Raw genomic sequence first — 21819 nt, forward strand, 5'->3', positions numbered from 1 at the left:
GTTTAGTGTTGCAGCTCTCTAGTTTGCTTAGACTGACAGTGCAAGGAAAGCCCTGAAACAATTTTGACATACTGTACATAGCTTAATAACAATCTTCTGAATAGCCCATGCTGAATATCAACGATTCCAGGCGGTTGGGTGTAAAATGGTTTTATATATGATACCCTCTTGACATCTGCTCTGTGAGGCAGTTGTGAACGGTAAATCGGTTAAACTAAACTCTTCTTCCATCTGTGCGGAAGAGGAAGTAGGTTTTTTATTTTCAGATGTGCTGAGTTTGCTGTGTTTATGAGTTTTCTGAGTAACTGTCTTGTTTCTAATGATTTTACCAAAGACACTGAGACTGGTGAATGAGTTATCAGCCAGCTACCATTCATATTTGTGATAAAACTATACGGAAATGTGACGTTGGCCAGCATATACAATCCATTCCATTGTTAGGCTACAGTTGTTATAGTTCCCATTTCCCATACTCCTGTGTTTTCTTTTACTCAAGGCCTACATATTCAGAATTGAGGGCAACACTTTGAAAATTGTTAATGTAACCAAGGGCAAGAAGGTAAGAAATTTCAAGAATTTTAAGTGTTCCTAATGGATGTTCCTGCAGAATAATCATAATGGTGTTGTTTGTTCCTGTTTACAGCTCGGCTCTTATTATGGTGCTAGTGTATGTGCTGTTGACCTGAATGCAGACGGACTGTCTGATTTGTTGGTGGGAGCTCCTATGTTCAGCTCAGTGAGGGAGGAGGGACGTGTGCACGTCTACATAAACCAGGGAGAGGTAAGGCAGCAAAATATAGATTAGCATCAGTTAAAGGGATAGTTCACACAAAAATGAAAAATTATCCCTCAAACCATCCTAGGTGTATATGACTTTCTTCTTTCAGATGAACACAGTCAGAGATATATTTAAAAAATATCCTAGTCTAATAGTCCTCCAAGCATTATAATGGTTGTGAATGGTAGCGTGTTTTGAAGACCAAAAAAAAGCATCCATCCATCATAAAAAATAATCCATACGGCTCCAGGGGGTTAATATAAAGGGCCTCTGAAGTGAAGCGATGGGTTTTTGTAAGAAAAACATCCATATATAAAATGTATAAATTCAAATAATTAGCTTCCGGCAGACGACTGTATGCATCGATTTGCGGCAGAAGAGTAACTTTTGACTTGATGCATAATGTAATGTTATGTTAGTCATTATATTTTATAAAGTCAGGATATTTTTCTTACAAAAACGCATTGTTTCACTTCAGAAGACCTTTATTAACCCCCTGGAGCTTTATGGATTACTTTTATGAGGGATGGTTGCATTTTTTTTGGGCTTCAAAACACGTCCCTGTTCACTACCATTATAAAGCTATAAAGATATTTTTAAATATATCTCTGATTGTGTTTGACTGAAAGAAGGCAGTCATATACACCTGGGATGGCTTGAGGGTGAGTAAATCATGGGCTAATTTTCATTTTTGGGTGAACTATCTCTTTAAGGGCAGTACAGCAAATACTACCAAGTGTAAACATATTTTTCTGTGAGAAAATGACACATCTACTTTCTGAGCTGTATTATCTTATTGTGTTCTGAGTAAAGGATGTATTCTTGCTTTGATCGTGACAACCAAGGCTGTACTAATAGAACACGTTTCCTTTTTCCCATAATGTCAAAAATTAACCACTTATACACCAAAAATAACCACACTTTTAACACTTGAGACTGCTTGACTGTCACTATTTACTGCATTGTTTTTCCTCAATACTTGAAACCTCAAACAGTAGTTTGCATACTTTCAGGTCACTGTTAAAGTGCAAAAATAATACTTTGCACAAAAACAGTTTGGTCAACAGGCCTATTGCTGTAAATGTACAGTGAACGCAGGTGCACTTCATTAATTTGTACATAGTATAGTGTACTAAGTTGAGAAACTGAGATGAATTACAATCTAAACAATGATATACTAATTACATTTGCTTCTAATACTGAAATTAACATCATGCTTCTCTCCGTCTCTTTCTCAGGCTAAATTGAGAGAGGCAGACTTTGAGTTAGTCGGCAGTGACTCTTACGCAGCACGATTTGGAGAAACCATCGTAAACCTTGGAGATATCGACGATGATGGATATCCAGGTATAGTATGTCTAATACATCAATGTTTGAATATGGAACCTTTATAAACCTTTACATTTTGTATGTTTCTCATGCTGAATTGCTTTATTTGACCATTCAAGTGCTCTAAAATTATACTATGTTTTGCTGTGTTTTAAAATAGCACCTATCAGTGTTTATTTGTTCCTCAAGCAAGGTTTGATGGTAAACCTCAATTTTTTTCACTTCCTCATTCTTTCTCACCGTTATGTTGAAATCATGTCTGCTATCAACGAAACCATCTTCACTTTGGCTTTTTATATGAGTGGTTAGAAGGCTAGATGCCTGATTTACATTTAAAAATGAGCTTGGTCATTCTAAGAGTGGTTGGTGTGGTTTAGAAACAGAACATGGTTAGAAGGATGTCAAGCATTTACCATAAAGTACCGCAGTAAAATTACTCGTGAAACACATTCGCTACCAACGTGTTTGCCATTGCATCAGCATAAATGATTTATTTTCACAACAAAATTATTATATAAATAATGTTTTCATGGTTAGAAACTCTTAATGGCAATTGCTCTACATAGGCAGCTGATATTCTGTAATGTTCTAATAAACTAAAAAATATATAGCACACAAAACATTGGCCATTTTTAATGAATTAAATTACACTACTTTTACACTACACATCAGTGTTGGCATGAGTTTTAAGTATATTTGTAATGATTACTTTCACATTGTGAATGAATGAATGAACCTTTTCTTTGAAGGATATATGCAATGCTACATTATGGATACACAACCGGATACACAACCGTTCAAAACCTTATTTTGAAAAAATCTTACCACAAACTTTTGAATGGTATAAGTTGCATATCTATGCTGCATAGCTTTTCAAACAGTCTTTGTTTTGATAGTGCCTGTATGATGTCTTAAAATGCTCCCTATGTTTTGGGAGCATTTGACTGCTTATTTGACTGCCTCCTATGTTTTGGAACAAAGCTTATGCAATTATACCTGTGTTTCAGATGTGGCCATTGGAGCCCCTCAGGAGGACGATCTGCGTGGTGCTATATATATCTACAATGGGAGGAGAAGTGGCATTGCACGTAGTTTCTCTCAAGTATGTTCTCCATCTGCTGTTTATACAGATATTACAGGCGGGGAATAATGAAACGCAAGCGGGAAAGGTCAGACCTGAGCGGTTCTCCCCATCCTGTGCGAACTGCCCTATTGTTCTGAGTCTTTCTTGTTCTCTCCGTCCACACTGGAGTACTAAGAAGAAAGCGTCCAGTCTAATTGCTGTAATTTCCTGAACTCCCTCTCTCTCCATATATAGTGATCAGGACTTGACAAATCCAAGTCATGAGAGTCCAGTTATAAACAAATGTTTAGGAAGAAGTTCATCTAATTAACTTCAGGCCAAAATGATTACATACAGGATGTTTTTAGTGATTAGCTTGTAACAGTACTGTGGTTTTCCAGTTAATATAGAAAATGGCACAAGCAGTGTCAAAGGTCATGGGTTTGATTCCCATGTAACACAAACTGATCAAATAAATACCTGTCAATTTGTGTGTCTGCAAAGTGAAAAAGTAAGACACAATATAAAGTCACCTGGTCGTTATTGCAAAATAAACTGTGACTGATCAATCAGAATCAAGTATTCTAGAGAACTTTGTAATAAGTGTAAGTTAAAGGCATCTAAGGCCCTGTTTACACCTGGTATTAAGAAGCGTTTTGGTCGAACAGATCACAAGTAGAAGAGGAAGACACATACCCATTTACACCTGGTGTTTTAATCTGTCTTTTTTGTCCGCAACGACTTCTGTCCTGATTTCTTCGAGGGGAGGGTTTATGGGCGAGGTAAATGTATGGGTTTTTTCCAGATCTTTTGATATAATGGACAAATAAGCTTGCGCAATTTACATATGAATGCGACCGGAGACAAGGGAAAAACATACAGAGAGCATCAGCTTTCATTTCTTCTCAGATATCCCACGCCGAACGCTGTGAGTTCGTGTTAGAAATCAGGAATGGTGAGAGAACATTGTGCTTGGTAAATTTTTTTGTCTTCAAAACAAACTTGGGTCTTCAGCCGACAAAGTTTAAATCCCATCTGGCTAGCGTGCTTCCCATAGTGTGTACTTATTAGGTAAATAGGCGGAGAGTAGACATCTTTTGCAGCTGTTCGATCACAGGGTAGGGTCTACCCTACAAAAGCAATCCGGTTTAATGTGTTTTTGACTACCTCTGGAAGTGGTCGAAAGTGGACAAGCTCAAAACATTTTAGACCCCCATTTACACTTGTATTTAGCCTCGTCCACTTGTGATCCGATCGACTGAAACGCATCTTAATACCAGGTGTAAACAGGGCCTCAATGTGCCTCACAGGGCCTCAAGAGACTGCTTACATCGCCCATGTGACCATTTTTTTTTTTCATCCAGACCCGCTTTTGTTTATCTTCACTAGATTTGTGTAGCTGTCCATTATGAATCACCAAATCAGTTTACTTTCATCCCATTTAAGTATTAACATAATCTCATGAAATGAATGTAAAACTGGTCATAAATAGAATAATTTGCATGTCTTTTGGAGTACAGTACAACTCCATGTCATATCCCGAATCTAAATATCTTCTGAATGCTGTCTTTGTGTTTTCTTCATTGCAGAGAATAACTGGCTCTTTGTTGGGCAATGACCTCAGGATGTTTGGCCAATCAGTGTCTGGAGGAGTTGATATTGATAGCAACAATTACCCAGGTAACGCTTTTAGCACAACAACATGAATAGGATATGATTCCTCATAGTAATGGGCGATATAAACGATACAAAATTGGCCTACGATAGAGATTTTAATTCTATTGCACTATCGCGATAATGCATGTTGATGACGCAATATACCCGCGAAATTTAGAGCCACGAGCTGCAACCGGCTGCAACGCATCATCATATTCGTCATCTTGAATAAACATGGCTGAAAGCGTCAGCGAAACAGAGGAGCTCGTGAAAAAAGACCAGTGCAACATCTATTATTTGGACTTGGTTTGGATTTAAGCCATCAGTTTTATTACCAGAGAATCAGGCAATAACGTCAGTTGCGCGTTCTCGCTCTCTTCTGTCACGGTGAAGTGGCACACACCCGCGCGGGCGCCTCCTCTCTCTCTCTTGTCTCATTCGCTCGCGCTCACACCAAAAGCACGCGCACAACTGATCTAGAGGAGCGAGCAAGCCACGCTCAGTCTCAAACAGAGACAGAAGTCAGAGTCACAAGTACCAAAATGAGCGGCTTACTGCGTTTAAACTGTCACATACATACAAAAGTATGTCAAAACCAGCGGCACAGGCAATCTTGGCGAGTATTCAGATAAACACAGTCAGTTTTGAATCGTTAAATAGTTGAGAAAGTGAACCCGTGTTGTGTGTAACAGTATAGAGTGCCCCAGGGATGACGCGTTTTTGTAGGCAAAACCCGGAAGCGAGTTAGCATTTTAGGACTTCCGGTTCCAATGCCATAAAGTCTATGGGTTTTTTGAATGGGTTTTTGCTAAATCGCCTGAAATAAGGTCTGTGGTAAACAAAGCCTCTAAATACTTTCACGTTTTGATCTATGACATAAAACACACCAGTTATAACCCACTTGTGATTTTTTTAAACTTTTACTGCGTCTTCAAATCGGCGGTTGCTAACAAATTGCTAAAAGGGACTACTTCCTTTGGCGGGGACTTTAGACGTCATCATTAAAAACGGGACATTTGGACAGCATTTCTCATGAAAAAGTGGATAAGTATTCATACACAGCGCAGATCATAATCAGTGAGCATGTTTTTAAATAGAGTTGTTTTCTAAATAAAGTTTGAGGACGCTTGGTGGTGACGACGTTGATCCGCGACCATGGTGTGCTGTAGTCCGTTTATAGCCTACTGTTAGCCTTTTATATCTGACGACTTTATTTAGGCTTCAAAATCTATAAATGTTGTGTTAACTTGTAAAGATTATCTTGATAGACAAAACGTGTAAGTGTCATAACCCTTTGTTAAACACAGAGCTTATTTTCTGCGATTTTCCAAAAGTCTATGGGAAAAATGAATAGGCTTTCAGTCGAGGGAACCCGCGCGCCGCTAACTTCCGGGTTGGCCTACAAAAACGCGTCATCCCTGGGGCACTCTATTGGGTCCGTTGAACACCGTTCATAGACTCTTAAAGGGACAGCAGTCCAATATTCCTGCTGCTGTCTGTCATGTTAATCAAAGAACAAAAGACAAAGAAAATCACTTTCAGCTCTTGACTGAATACGTTTTATAACTTTAGTGGTAAGAATTGATCTGTATAAATAATTTACAACAAAGACTACAGAAATTAAGGTAACCAATGTAAAATAATACTGAATGTGTTAATTTACATTTAATTATTTTAATTTCTGTAGTATTTTCTTACCTGAAATTTTAACCTAAAACACTTGGTTTTGTAGCTCTCTTTATTGTACTGCTTTTATTTAAGCTTCTTATATTTTATTATTGACTTTTTACTTGTTTTTTTTTTGTTTGTTTGTATGTTGTCAATTATAGTTCTTAGAAAGAATATCGGAATCGGCCAAAATCGGTATCGGCCGATCTCACTAACCAAGAAATCAGAATCGGCCAAGAAAATTGCAATCGGTGCATCTCTAATTGAAATTACCAGGGCCATAACTGTTTACTTGTGTAAGGACATGGTCCCTTTTCAAATGGTAGAGAGACATAATAAATGTTCTCAAAACGACATACAACGTTTCTTTATTCTTTAAAAAAAAAAAAAAAAAAAAAATACATTTAGCAGTTTGGCTTTCCTAAGGGTCTATGTAACCTGTTTTGAAATGGTTCTATTATAATTTATATATCGCAATATATATCGTTATCACAAGAGGCTGCAATGTATATCGCAATATGGATTTTAGGCCATATCGCCCATCCCTAATTCCTCAGTGAATAGGATGAATGGATGGCAACAGTTCAACCTACACTATACGCTCAAAAGTCATTACAATTTTTTTTTTAAATTAATACTTTTATTCAGCAATGATGCATTAAAGTGTTTGAAAGTGACAGTAAAGACATTTATAATGTTACAAAAGTTCAATAAAGAAAGCATATTAGAATGATTTCTGAAAGATCATGTGACACTAAAGACTGGAGTAATGATGCTTTGCATCACAGGAATAATTTACAATTTAAACAGTTATTTTAAATGTTAATAATGTATGTGCAGCCTTGCTGAGCATGAGAAACTTTTCAAAAACATGCAAACAAGCGAAAAAATAATCCTTACTAAACCCAAACATTTTTGACAAAGAAAATATTGTGAATTAGACCACAAACAAGTCATGTGCAAAAAAGAAGGGTGTCACTGTCTTGTTGAGTTCTGTTCTTACCGTTCTCACACTTATATTTAATTTAAATGTAGTCATCACTCCTTGTGGAAGTGAATGCAGTTGTCAAATGTGGTTTGACACTTCAGTGAATAACCAAACCGCGTGCACAAATGAAGACCGGCAAGCCTATGTAGCTGCTGTATGTAAGTACGTGGCCAAAATGTAACACCTCATGTTTGCGGATCAGCATTTCTCGTCAAATATGTCATGGGTGTCAACTGTGATGTGCTTTCTTGAAAATGTTTTACAAAATTTAGAAGAGAGGAAAAAAACTGACAGAATCCTATGATTCGTTGTTGTTGTTGTTTTTGAAAGATCATGTTTATGTGTCACATGTGTCTGAATGTCCTGTTCTCAAACTCTATTTCCTGTCTTGAAATAGTAACATAATTGAAAGCAGAAAAATATGCAAAGTACCAGAATGGATAAGTACTACAGACCGTTTTGAATGAAAGTAGTATGCATACTGTGCACAGTATAAACATTTTTGGTTGCACTTTATTTTACAGTCCTGTTCCACATGTACATACTATGTGCTTTTTACAGTGATTATAATAAGTGTACTAACCCTGAACCTACACCTAAACCTTAACCCATGTAGTTGCCTTATATTACCCACTACTTTCTTAGGTAAGAATGCTGTAAGTACACGTAAGTGCACATACTGTAAAATAAAGTGCAACCAGATTTTCTTTATGAGTGAAATACCATGATTACCATCTACAGTTTCTGATGTGTGCAGTATGCATCCAGAGCACAGTGTGTGAAATACTGTATCCCACAATACAGTGGTCGACTTGCCGCTCCATTTCTAGTATTTTTTTATACAAATTGCAACCTATTTCTTGACTTATTTCATTGAAGTGCCAAAAGTTAAGACATTTTGTAACACAAAATTGAATTAAAAATGCTAAATAACCAAATTTATTTATAACTGAATGCCACTCCCTGTGTTGCAATTGTGTTAAGTGACTGAGACCTTGTTTATAGACTTAGAAATGTTGAATATTTTAAAGAATATCAGTGCACCAGTGAGTTTGTATGAAAGAGTAACCGAGTCAGGTGTGGTTTATGAGAATTGTATGTTCTTATCCAGATGTTGCAGTGGGAGCTTTCCTGTCAGACTCAGCTGTGGTGTTCAGGTAAAAACAGCAGAATTTTCACTCACACTTGCTTTGGTAACTTTAAGGCTTTAAGATTTGGTATTCGCAATGCGAATTTGCTTCAATTTGTTTAAGCTAAATATATTATATTTTCAGTTGGCAATAGGACTTAAAACTTCATTTAGCACATTTAAATACACTCTACAGAATGATCTTCCAAAATCAGCACAGTAAATGCAAAGAAGTCAGTATATTCCAGGCCTAGCTGTCGTCAAGACTGGGACTAGTTTTTACTCCAGTCAAGCTGTTTTGTTAAAGTCTGTAAAGACATTACTTCATAGTCTTTCTACAGAAAAACCCATTAAATTTCAAACAATTTCACATCTATCTATCTATCTATCTATCGATCTATTTATCTATCGTCTGTCTGTCGTTCTGTCGGTCATTCTATCTATCTATCGTCTGTCGTTCTGTCAGTCGTTCTATCTATCTATCTATTGATCTATTGTTCTTTTGTTCTATCTATCTATCTATCTACCTATCGTCTGTCTGTTGTTCTGTCGTTCTATCTATCTATGTATCTATCTATCTATCGTCTGTCTGTTGTTCTGTCGTTCTATCTATCTATGTATCTATCTATCTATAGTCTGTCTGTCGTTCTGTCGGTCATTCTATCTATCTATATCTATCTATCTATCTATCTATCGTCTGTCTGTCGTTCTGTCGGTCATTCTATCTATCTATCTATCTATCTATCGTCTGTCTGTCATTCTGTCGGTCGTTCTATCTATCTATCTATCTATCTATCTATCTATCTATCTATCTATCTATCTATCTATCGTCTGTCTGTCCTGTCGGTCATTCTATCTATCTATCTATCTATCTATCTATCTATCTATCTATCTATCTATCTATCTATCTATCTATCTATGTATCTATCTATCTATCGTCTGTCTGTCGTTCTGTCGGTCATTCTATCTATCTATCTACAGTATCTATCTATCTATCTATCTATCTACAGTATCTATCTATCTATCGTCTGTCTGTCGTTCTGTCGGTCATTCTATCTATCTATCACTATCTATCTATCGTCTGTCTGTCATTCTGTCGGTCGTTCTATCTATCTATCTATCTATCTGTCTATCGTCTGTCTGTCGTTCTGTCGGTCATTCTATCTATCTATCTATCGTCTGTCTGTCATTCTGTCGGTCGTTCTATCTATCTATCTATCTATCTATATCGTCTGTCTGTCATTCTGTCGGTCGTTCTATCTATCTATCTATCTATCTATCTATCTGTCATTCTGTCGGTCGTTCTATCTATCTATCTATCTATCTATCTATCTATCTGTCATTCTGTCGGTCGTTCTATCTATCTATCTATCTATCTATCTGTCATTCTGTCGGTCGTTCTATCTATCTATCTATCTATCTATCTATATCGTCTGTCTGTCATTCTGTCGGTCGTTCTATCTATCTATCTGTCATCTGTCTGTCGTTCTGTCGGTCATTCTATCTATCAATCACTATCTATCTATCTATCGTCTGTCTGTCATTCTGTCGGTCGTTCTATCTATCTATCTATATCGTCTGTCTGTCATTCTGTCGGTCGTTCTATCTATCTATCTATCGTCTGTCTGTCGTTCTGTCGGTCATTCTATCTATCTATCTATCTATGTATCTATGTATCTATCTATCTATCTATCGTCTGTCTGTCGTTCTGTCGGTCATTCTATCTATCTATCTATCTATCTACAGTATCTATCTATCTATCTATCTACAGTATCTATCTATCTATCTATGTATCTATGTATCTATCTATCTATCTATCTATCTATCTATCGTCTGTCTGTCGTTCTGTCGGTCATTCTATCTATCAATCACTATCTATCTATCGTCTGTCTGTCATTCTGTCGGTCGTTCTATCTATCTATCTATCTGTCTATCGTCTGTCTGTCGTTCTGTCGGTCATTCTATCTATCTATCTATCTATCTATATCGTCTGTCTGTCATTCTGTCGGTCGTTCTATCTATCTATCTATCTATCTGTCTATCTGTCATTCTGTCGGTCGTTCTATCTATCTATCTATCTATCTATCTATCTATCTATCTATCTATCTATCTATCTGTCATTCTGTCGGTCGTTCTATCTATCTATCTATCTATCTATCTATATCGTCTGTCTGTCATTCTGTCGGTCGTTCTATCTATCTATCTATCTATCTGTCATCTGTCTGTCGTTCTGTCGGTCATTCTATCTATCAATCACTATCTATCTATCTATCTATCTATCTATCGTCTGTCTGTATCGTTCTATCTATCTATCTATCTATCTGTCTATCTGTCATTCTGTCGGTCGTTCTATCTATCTATCTATCTATCTATCTTCTATCTATCTATCTATCTATTCTGTCTGTTCTATCTATCTATCTATCTATCTATCTATATCGTCTGTCTGTCGTTCTGTCGGTCATTCTATCTATCAATCACTATCTATCTATCTATCTATCTATCTATCTATCTATCTATCGTCTGTCTGTCTGTCATTCTGTCAGTCGTTCTATCTATCTATCTATCTATCTATCTATCTATCTATCTATCTGTCTATCTATCTATCGTCTGTCTGTCATTCTGTCGGTCGTTCTTCTATCTATCTATCTATCTATCTATCTGTCATCTGTCTGTCATTCTATCTATCTATCTATCTATCGTCTGTCTGTCGTTCTGTCGGTCATTCTATCTATCTATCTATCTATCTATCGTCTGTCTGTCATTCTGTCGGTCGTTCTGTCTATCTATCTATCTATCTATCTATCTATCTATATCGTCTGTCTGTTGTTCTGTCATTCTGTCTATCTGTCTGTCTGTCTGTCTGTCTGTCTGTTTGTCTGTCTGTCTGAATACTAGATAACAAACGTCCCATGTGATAACTAGCACTGGCCTCCCCTATATCCTGTATATGCAAACTATGTGTTAATTTGTTGACCTGACGATTAACCCAGTAACTCTGATTGTTTCAGGACACGTCCAGTGGTGAAAGTGGACGCTGTCATGTTGTTGCCTGACAGCTTGAACCACTCCATTGCCCAGTGTACTAACAATGGTCAGCCTGCTGTGTGCATCGATGTTATGGTGTGCTTTAGAATTGGAGGGAAACAAATCCCAGGAGAAATAGGTAAGACAGTAACATTCTATAAGATATACTCTTATGTTAATCTTAATTTGAAAATGGTTTTGAAGACAGAACTCAACTTAAAATCCACATTCAGTGAGATTTGACGCAACTTCCTGCAGTGCTATCTGACATTTTTAGATAATGTCCTCTGATATTTTGAGCTCCCCACATGTGGTTTTAGAATTAAGTACACAGTGTTCAAGGATGAATGTTTTGGGCTCGAGCACTTTGTTTGCGAGAGGCTGTGTGTTGGCTCGTCTTATCAGCACATTCTGAATGCAGTGGCAGTTCTGTGTTTAAGACCTCTTTCCCAGCTCTTATCTCTGCCCCACATCCCCTCTTTTGTTGTGGCGGTTAGAGGGCTCAGGGTGTGTGTCAAGGCCTGCCTTCACTGATAGAGTCACACTCACTGAACACATAGTAAACAACAGAGCCTTGCTTGATGACAAGTATTAATGATCTTGAAACTGATAGTAGTAGTGATGGTAGAAATCTGCCACCCTGAGGTTTTACCAGTCGACGGGACTGCCTTGCGTTATTTGCACGTGTGAGAATAAAGTGTCCCAGACAAGTCAAGATTGGGAAGAACTGTGGTAAGGCACACCTCATGGAGTTTAGTTGTTTTCAATCACAGAGGAAGATCATAACGGCTTTGACTAGAGTTGTTAAAAGACTTCAGTACCAAATTGGTACTGAAATTTTAAAAATGTGATGCATTTTAGCGCTGTTGAGCGGATTTGTAAACACCTCTGATTGGCAATTGTGTTCACGCACTCAATCAGATTTGTCTGTGATTGCCTACAATGATCAACACTTCAAAAACATGTAAATAGACATCAATGACGTTCTTCACAGAGCGCTTATACAGATACACACGGGAGCGCTTTCAAACTCAAACGCTCCCGTGCGTTGATCATTGTAGCCAATCACAGACATATCTGATGAGCACATGAACACAATGCCCAATCAGAGGTGTTTACGAATCCACTCAACAGCACTCAAAGCATCATATTTTTAAAACTTCAGTACTGTCTTGTACTGTTTTTGTCCTGATGCCACCTCATAATTTATTTGTAATGAACCTTTTGATTTGCATTCATTAAATTTGCATTCATTCATTATTTCACTGGATTATCCAAAATAAGTGTTTATTAACTTTTTTTGCAGCAAAATTAACTATATTTTGATGTATTGTGACATACATTACTGATAAAAAGATTGGGGTCAGTAAGATATTTTATTGAGAGAAATGTATACTCTGTTTTTTTATTTCGTTTGGATGCATTAAATTGATTAAAACAGTACAAACATTTCTAATGTTCATTTTTTTTTTCTATTTCAAATAAACTATTCATCAATGAATCCTGAATAAATGTATAACGATTTCCACAAAATATTAAGCAGCACAATGTTTTTTTTAATGATGATAATAATAATAAATGTTCTGAAGGAATTTAGAAAATATTACCAACACCAAACTTTTGAACGGTAGTGTATACACTTTAATTTAGTTTTTCAGATTCTTACAAACCCCCTGCAGTTGTATCATAAACCTCTAGGGGTTCGCTGCAAGAGTGCAACAAGATTCTGAATTGTTCTGAAGTCTGATAAATGGTTGTGATTTGACATGTTGTCTAATGCTAACTTTGTCTCTCTGAACATCTTTCCTGTGCAGAACTGAAGTACAACCTAACAGCTGACGTTCACCACAAAGATGGCTTCCCTTCTCGATTTTATTTCAGTGGAAACGGAACATCAAATGTCACAGCAGGCAGAGTGAAGGCCAAGCATGAGCAGATCACCTGCACCACCCACCTGGCCTTCATGAAGGTGCGAGATTTTGTTTATTGCCTTTGTTGGGGGATGGTACTTTTAACACAGATTAGAGTTTCACAGTATTGCTTTACTCCTAAAACTTACTGTACATCATTACTTTTTATGGAAAAGTCAGAATGGCAGTGGTACTATATACTATTTTTTTATTTTAAAGTTATACAACTTTATGCATTACCCTGACATTGTTATTATCAACTGACACTGTTTTAGACACTACAGTATTACAGTATTAATATTTTGAATTAGCTTGTATTATTATATTTTCAGTTTAATTTCAATTGTAGTTTAAGTTTTAGTCTTTTTATGTTCTTTTGTCATTTTTATCTTTATTTATTTATCATTTTTATTATTATTAGTTCTCATTTAATTTCAGTTTTAGTTTTAGTCATTTTTGTATTTAACTTAAACTTTAGTCCATTTTTATTGTATAATTTCACATTGAAATGTAGAAACAACATAAAGATAAATATCTGCTTAATGGCATCTCTTTACTAAGTACTATGAATGAAAGCCAGTATCACCTAAACCAATACAGCTACTGATGTAAATGGATTTTTCTCAATTTATGGGGATGGAATGAGTAATTATAGCCATTCAACATTACAGTATGATTGAGAGCCCCCCTTTTTAACATATAATAGGCTTTAAAAAATGTAACAACTTTTAATTTAAGTGAACTTCACATAAACCTATTAAATAAATGTCACATTTAGCTGTGACTTTCATATATCAGGGTTCAAAGCTAAGGATTTTTACTACAGGCCCAGTCAGGCCAGTTCAGATTTTTACACGCTTTGCCAAAATATATAGATTTTAATCCTTAATAAAGCTACATAAGTTATTCAGTCAAGAGCTGTGAGTTATTTTATCTTTTGTCTTTTGTTGATTGATTAACATTAATGACAGACAGCAGCAGGATTATTTGACTGTTATTAGACCTGATGCACATGGCGTAGATCTAACACTCATTCAATGTTATGTGTAAATATAATGTAACACTACCCAAAGGATGCCAGGAAAAAATGGATGCTGCAATAGCTGCATTATATATTTTTAATGCATTAAAATGAAAAAAAAAAAAAAAAAAAAAAAAATGCGGTCATTATGACAGCCCTATTTTTTTATTTTATTTCAGCTTTAATTCAATTAACATTTTTTTTCAAAACAAATTTTTAAATAGTTGTAGTTTTTGTTTTAGTTAACACTTTTGCATAATCTTTTTTTTTTTTTTTCAAACTATTCGATAAGTAAGGGATCATTCACGGCTAGTTGTGCATTAAACGATTGTAGTGCATGATTTGGAGGCTAAGAACCACCTGACATGAATAAGCATAGTGTATTCAAATCACTTAATGCACAGCTAGCTGTGGATTATCCTGCTTATATCATGATCATTTGCTAGCATTGACAAGGTAAAGCTGTTTTTGCAGCTCAATATTTGACCAGAAGGATAAAAATGATGGTTATTTTCATCAGTTATGGCTCATTAGATATAGCATTCTGCCCATTCAGACACAGAGAAAGTAGTGTGTAAGATTACGTTTATTTCATTGAATTAATTATAGCATTTATTTGAATTAATTATCGAAAGAGAGCGAGAGAGAGAGATGCAAGATGAGAGATCTCTCTCTATTAACAAAGAAACTGTGAGTTTAATTACTTTAAAACCAGAGATGGTACCCCTCATTGCAACTTGGAACTACCTGTGTATTCAACAGTTTTATTGCACACCTTTCAGCCAATCAGAATCAAGTATTCAGACCATGGTATAATAGTTAATAAACAAAGTAGACTTGTCTTTGACTTGCATCACTGAGGGTCAAACTATCATTCTTACAATTCATTTTATTCCATTTAGTATGTTGCAGTTCTTTTTGAAGTCACTGTTCACTGCAGAGTTACATTTTTTTGGTCCATTTATTAATGGTATTTGGTCTTATAGAGTATGAAAATCACATAGGTGCTGCAGAAATCGCCAACATTTCAGCATATGGATGAAATGTGCGTTTTGACATTTTCTTTGATCGCCACACATGTGCGTTATAGACTTGAATACTCAATATGAAAGTGCTGACTCAGACTCAGGCCTGTGGTCTTTACAGCTGTGATTTGCCCACGTCACTCTGGTCTTCATGCTCGAGTTAATCAGCCTCTCTGAAAGGCCCAGGTGGTGTGACTCTCTCTAGGATTACAGCGTGACTCCACGCAGGAGGCCGGGATGATAAAGAGGCTCATATAGATAGTTTGTTGGAGTCGATAGCAGGTTGTCGCTGCTGGAGAACAAGAGGAAGAGCCAGGCAGGACGGCATGGGGGAGGACGGTACAGATGAGAAAGAGACCTAGACAGTTGATAAAGTGCGGATAGATGGCTCCGTGAGTATGAGTGAATGTTCCAGGTGTTTGGTGGGCCCCTCTGGACACCTCTCCCTCTGTCTTTTCCCGTAATCAGGGCCATCTGATCCAGCTCATGTTTTACACAGTAATTAATGGATGCACGTGTATGACTGCACTGTTATTAATGGCCGCCGATGGAGACGATGGCCATAAACAAGTGTGATTATCTGTCAGAGGCAAACCCAAACAAGGAGGCTGCTATATTTGAAGTATTTTTAGGGCTTAATTAATGGGCAATAAGAGTAACGAATGGAACGTGTAGCAGATGTGGCGGACACCTTGTGCTGTGTTTTAGGAAGGTGACTGAAGAGCTTGTCGACCCCTGTTATCTTTTGTAAAGTCTGTGTAAGTGCGGTATCTGAGCTTACCTAAAATACATAACTGTTATTTCCTTGAAAGACTCGTCTCATCTCGATGAGGGTGGTATAATGCCACTTTTGCATGATGTAAAATAAGTCTCTGATGTCTTCAGAGTGTGTGTGTGTGTGTGTGTGTGTGAAGTTTTAGCTCAAAATACCCTACAGATAATTTTTATTGCATGTTAAATTAGTCACTTTTTGAGGGTGAGCAAAAACAAGCCGTTTTTGTGTGTCCCTTTAAATGCAAATATCTCCGTTTGCGATGAACTTTCAGCACTATAACTTTGCAGATACTGTTTATGCTCAACCAGCAACATTACACACTAACTAAAGTTAAAAAAGTGAAATCGCAATGAACCACTAAATTAAAAACATTAACTGTTTCATCACAAATTTTTCTGTAATTAATCACACCTAACATTAAAGTTTTTAATATATTTTTATATTGTAATAATTTCACCACATTTAATCTCCAAACTAATGTGGAATCAACATAAAGACAGTATATTTGATATATTTGATCTAACAGGAAGGAAATATCCAGAATCAAAGCAGTTATCAAACACTTTACCGTCTTCACTGCATAATTGAAATTAAAATATAGATTAACTTTCATAAATGTTTATTAAAGCTACAAAAGTTCTTCCATTAAGAGCAGTGAGTGATTTACTTTTTCTTTTGTTCTTTAATTAACATTAATGGCAGACTGTAGCAGGTTTATTAGGCTGCTGTCACTTTAAGACCTGCCACATATAATGCGGATTTGTGTCCTATTTTCTCAGCTCTCTTTGTGTTCATTTAAGACCTTTGTTTGTAAAATGGACTGACAAGCTTAAGAATAATTCAGTTACTATGAAAGCCCTTTAAATTATTTTTCTAAATTTGCATATAAAGTTCGGTGAATGCAATGTTAGTCACTTTGGATAAAATCTTCTGCCAAATGCATAAATGTAAGATCTGCGCTGACAATGGTACCACCTCAAAAGGAGCATTCGGACAACTTTACAGCTCTGATAGCAAATGTTAATTTATTGAACAAATAATGTAAGTTCTATTATAAAAATATTAACTTTACTTTTTATAATTACAAAAGTTTTCACAAACTAAGAGACAAGTTCATATTATTTTCTGTATTAATCAAGGTCAAGTTGCATTTAATTCCCCTCTACCCAAACTGAAGGTACATTAAAGTGTTGTTGACAACAATTAGTTGTCTTAACATGTGTTATTGAGAGTTGCAGATGCACCAAGCCTATTTTCAGTTCTTGTTTTGAGCAAAATATATTTTTGGTGCTGTATGAAGGTGTGAAGGAAACACCCAGCTTTTCTCATGCTCATGCAAAGGCCCTTATTAAGCCATTTACAGGTTCTGTGGAACATCAGTTGTCTGCTTATTAAGTTAGACATGCCGGTGACAAACTAGGTGTGTGTGCACATATGTGTGACTGAATTCAGTGACCACATTCCGAGCAAAGGACACAAGTTCACAGCGTTGACTTTGAGTTTAGCCTTTGCTGCAGAAATTAGCACCTCTCTGAGGCTGTTGTTGTGGCTGGAGTCCAGCTCATTTACACTAGCCATGGAAGAAGCTTCCAAAACCCCGGTCACACATCTCCCCTGCAGCTAAATACAGGCCCCAGAGACCCCACAGGACAACTCCCAACCACTGAGCCCCCAATTAGAGACGACCATCACAGCTGACAGAGCAAACCTTACCTGCATTAATTATCTGCACTGAGGTGAGGAAAATTAAGATGGGAGGTTTAAAAAAGTCTAGCCAAAATCATACACCACCCACACTACCGGTCACAAGTTTGGGGTCGGCAAGATTTTGTAATGTTTTTGAATGACGTCTCAACAGGGCTGCATTTATTTGATCAGAAATAGAGTAAAAACAGTAAAATTGCAGTAAAATTACAATTTAAAGTAACTGTTTTCTATGTTAATGTATTTTAAAGTGTATTTTATTCCTGTGATGCAAAGCTGAATTTTCAGCATCATTACTCCAGTCTTCAGTGTCACATGATCCTTCAGAAATCATTCTAATATGCTGATTTGGTTAAGAAACATTTCTTATTATTATCAATGTTCAAAAGAGTTTACTATTTTTGTGGAAAGCTGTCATAGATTTTTTTCAGAATTCTTTGATGAATTGAAAGTTCAAAAGAACAGCATTTTAAAAAATAAAATAAAATAAAATAAATATAAATCCTTTGTAACATTATACAGGTGCTGGTCATGTAATTAGAATATCATCAAAAAGTTGATTTATTTCACTAATTCCATTCAAAAAGTGAAACTTGTATATTATATTCATTCATTACACACAGACTGATATATTTCAAATGTTTATTTCTTTTCATTTTGATGATTATAACTGACAACTAAGGAAAATCCCAAATTCACTATCTCAGAAAATTAGAATATTACTCAAGACCAATACAAAGAGAGGATTTTTAGAAATCTTGGCCAACTGAAAAGTATGAACATGAAAAGTATGAGCATGTACAGCACTCAATACTTAGTTGGGGCTCCTTTTGCCTGAATTACTGCAGCAATGCGGCGTGGCATGGAGTCGATCAGTCTGTGGCACTGCTCAGGTGTTATGAGAGCCCAGGTTGCTCTGATAGTGGCCCTCAGCTCTTCTGCATTGTTGGGTCTGGCATATCGCATCTTCCTCTTCACAATACCCCATAGATTTTCTATGGGGTTAAGGTCAGGTGAGTTTGCTGACCAATTAAGAACAGGGATACCATAGTCCTTAAAACAGGTACTGGTAGCTTTGGCACTGTGTGCAGGTGCCAAGTCCTGTTGGAAAATGAAATCTGCATCTCCAAGTTGGTCAGCAGCAGGAAGCATGAAGTGCTCTAAAACATCCTGGTATACAGCTGCGTTGACCTTGGACCTCAGAAAACACAGTGGACCAACACCAGCAGATGACATGGTACCCCAAACCATCACTGACTGTGGAAACTTTACACTGGACCTCAAGCAACGTGGATTGTGTGCCTCTCCTCTATTCATCCAGACTCTGGGACCCTGATTTCCAAAGGAAATGCAAAATTTACTTTCATCAGAGAACATAACTTTGGACCACTCAGCAGCAGACCAGTCCTTTTTGTCTTTAGCCCAGACGAGACGATTCTGACGCTGTCTGTTGTTCAAGAGTGGCTTGACACAAGGAATGCGACAGCTGAAACCCATGTCTTGCATACGTCTGTGCGTAGTGGTTCTTGAAGCACTGACTCCAGCTGCAGTCCAATCTTTGTGAATCTCCCCCACATTTTTGAATGGGTTTTGTTTCACAATCCTCTCCAGGGTGCGGTTATCCCTATTGCTTGTACACTTTTTTTCTACCACATCTTTTCCTTCCCTTCGCCTCTCTATTAATATGCTTGGACACAGAGCTCTGTGAACATCCAGCCTCTTTTGCAATGATCTTTTGTGTCTTGCCCTCCTTGTGCAAGGTGTCAATGGTCGTCTTTTGGACAACTGTCAAGTCAGCAGTCTTCCCCATGATTGTGTAGCCTACAGAACTAGACTGAGAGACCATTTAAAGGCCTTTGCAGGTGTTTTGAGTTAATTAGCTGATTAAAGTGTGGCACCAGGTGTCTTCAATATTGAACCTTTTCACAATATTCTAATTTTCTGAGATACTGAATTTGGGATTTTCCTTAGTTGTCAGTTATAATCATCAAAATTAAAAGAAATAAACATTTGAAATATATCAGTCTGTGTGTAATGAATGAATATAATATACAAGTTTCACTTTTTGAACGGAATTAGTAAAATAAATCAACTTTTTGATGATATTCTAATTATATGACCAGCACCTGTAAATGTCCTTCCTTCTTTAAAAAAAAAAAAAAAAAAAAAAAAAAAGCTACCTTATAGGAACACACTGGCAATCCAAGCACTGGAGTGGTGAGTTTTGGATGGGCAAGCACTAGTTATTTTCTTCAGAAAATGTAATCAATTTGTTTTTATGTTTTATTTCTCTTGTATGCAGAAAGATGTCCGTGATATCTTCACACCCATTCATTTTGAGGTGAAATATGAACTTGGGGAGCACCGTGTGGCACAGCGGGACTCAGGGGGCTTGCCTTCTCTCAAACCCATTCTACAACAGAAGGATGAACAGGCCAATGTCGTGAAAAACAAGGTCAGTTTTTCTTTTCCATTTCTGTTTTGTTATTGTGGTTAATTTCTGTGGTCACTTTATTAATCTCATTGTAGGTCACAAGGCGTCCTGATTTGAAATCTTTCTTTTTGTAGACCATCTTTGCCAGATATTGCTCCTTGGAAAACTGCTCAACCAATCTTCAGGTTTCTGCTCATCTGGTGTTACCCCAGTAAGTTATCCCCACGTAACCTATGCTAACTGCGTGAATCTCATGGAAATGTCTGTTTCATATTACACCACAAAATCAAATCAAGAGGATTTTGTGCATTGTCACGTTATTTTCCTGGCAAATGCATTTTCCCTCCCAAATCCTTTCTGTAGTGCAAAAAAAAAAAAAAAAAAAAACTCAATTTGATTACTGTAAAATAATAGTATGTAAAGTAACTTTATGCTTTTTAATGTAAATTATACATAAAATAGTATTTTTTTAAATACGTTATGGAAGTATTTGTACAAAATTTAATTTAAGCGTCAGGACAAGATTATTTTTATTACTGTTTTCAAAAAAGCAAATACATTTTTTTGCATTATTGTAATGAGAATTTTGGAGGAAAATGTGTTTAATTGTCATGACAATGTCATTAATGCAACAAAACATCTTAATAATCTCAAAATTGGCTTGATTAACATTAAAAATATATATATTTCTTATTTATTTCTTTTAATTTTGGTATAAAATCTGACCAGGTTATTTATTCATGATTTACCCAACGGTATTTTTTTCAGAGGGAGTGACATCTTTGTCAATGACTGATATCATTCTTGTATTATATCGGCTATAAGGAGTATGGTCGTATGTGTATATTGTTAAACATCTTAAGAATGCTTACAGTTTTCTTGACTTTGCGTGGTGAACAACTACAGACCTCTGTAAATATTCTAGTTGTGCTGGTGCTGTTCGTGACTAACAGGAGGGCTTTTGAGATTATCTGCTCTCCTCATGAATACACCCATTAAAGCAGCATGCACAGAAGCCAAAGCTTTATATTGAGGCATTTTATGCATCGCATTTCTTGGACTCACCCAATTGAGGCGAAAGCGTGAGTGTGCACATTAGCATTTTGGATCATGTTTGCAGCCGCATGCAAACTAATTTATGGACCCTCCTCACCCATTGGTGATAATACATGATCTGATTATTCATAAGGCGTGTGTGTGTGTGTGTGAGGGAAAGAGAGTGAGGGGTAGAGTGGCTTGTCACTCTCCCAGATGCACCTGGTGCCTTTAGATGAGAAACATCAGGCTTGAGCACAAGCCACACAAACAGATGCAG

The 21819-nt window shown here is 36.6% G+C and overlaps 1 protein-coding gene across 1 annotated transcript in view; it reads left to right on the forward strand.

Annotated features, from left to right (window-relative positions):
- The window catches only part of itga4 (integrin alpha 4), a 34513-nt gene that overhangs the window by 6413 nt on the left and 6281 nt on the right, over positions 1-21819 (forward strand). Inside the window, exons 9-18 of the mRNA XM_048194501.1 lie at positions 497-559; positions 644-781; positions 2017-2125; positions 3115-3209; positions 4760-4850; positions 8594-8639; positions 11620-11774; positions 13450-13604; positions 20373-20525; positions 20639-20715. Coding sequence (XP_048050458.1) covers positions 497-559; positions 644-781; positions 2017-2125; positions 3115-3209; positions 4760-4850; positions 8594-8639; positions 11620-11774; positions 13450-13604; positions 20373-20525; positions 20639-20715 — 1082 coding nt within the window. The remainder of the gene's footprint in view (positions 1-496; positions 560-643; positions 782-2016; positions 2126-3114; positions 3210-4759; positions 4851-8593; positions 8640-11619; positions 11775-13449; positions 13605-20372; positions 20526-20638; positions 20716-21819) is intronic.

The sequence above is a fragment of the Megalobrama amblycephala genome, linkage group LG6 (assembly GCF_018812025.1).
Source record: "Megalobrama amblycephala isolate DHTTF-2021 linkage group LG6, ASM1881202v1, whole genome shotgun sequence".
Classification (NCBI taxonomy): domain Eukaryota; kingdom Metazoa; phylum Chordata; class Actinopteri; order Cypriniformes; family Xenocyprididae; genus Megalobrama; species Megalobrama amblycephala.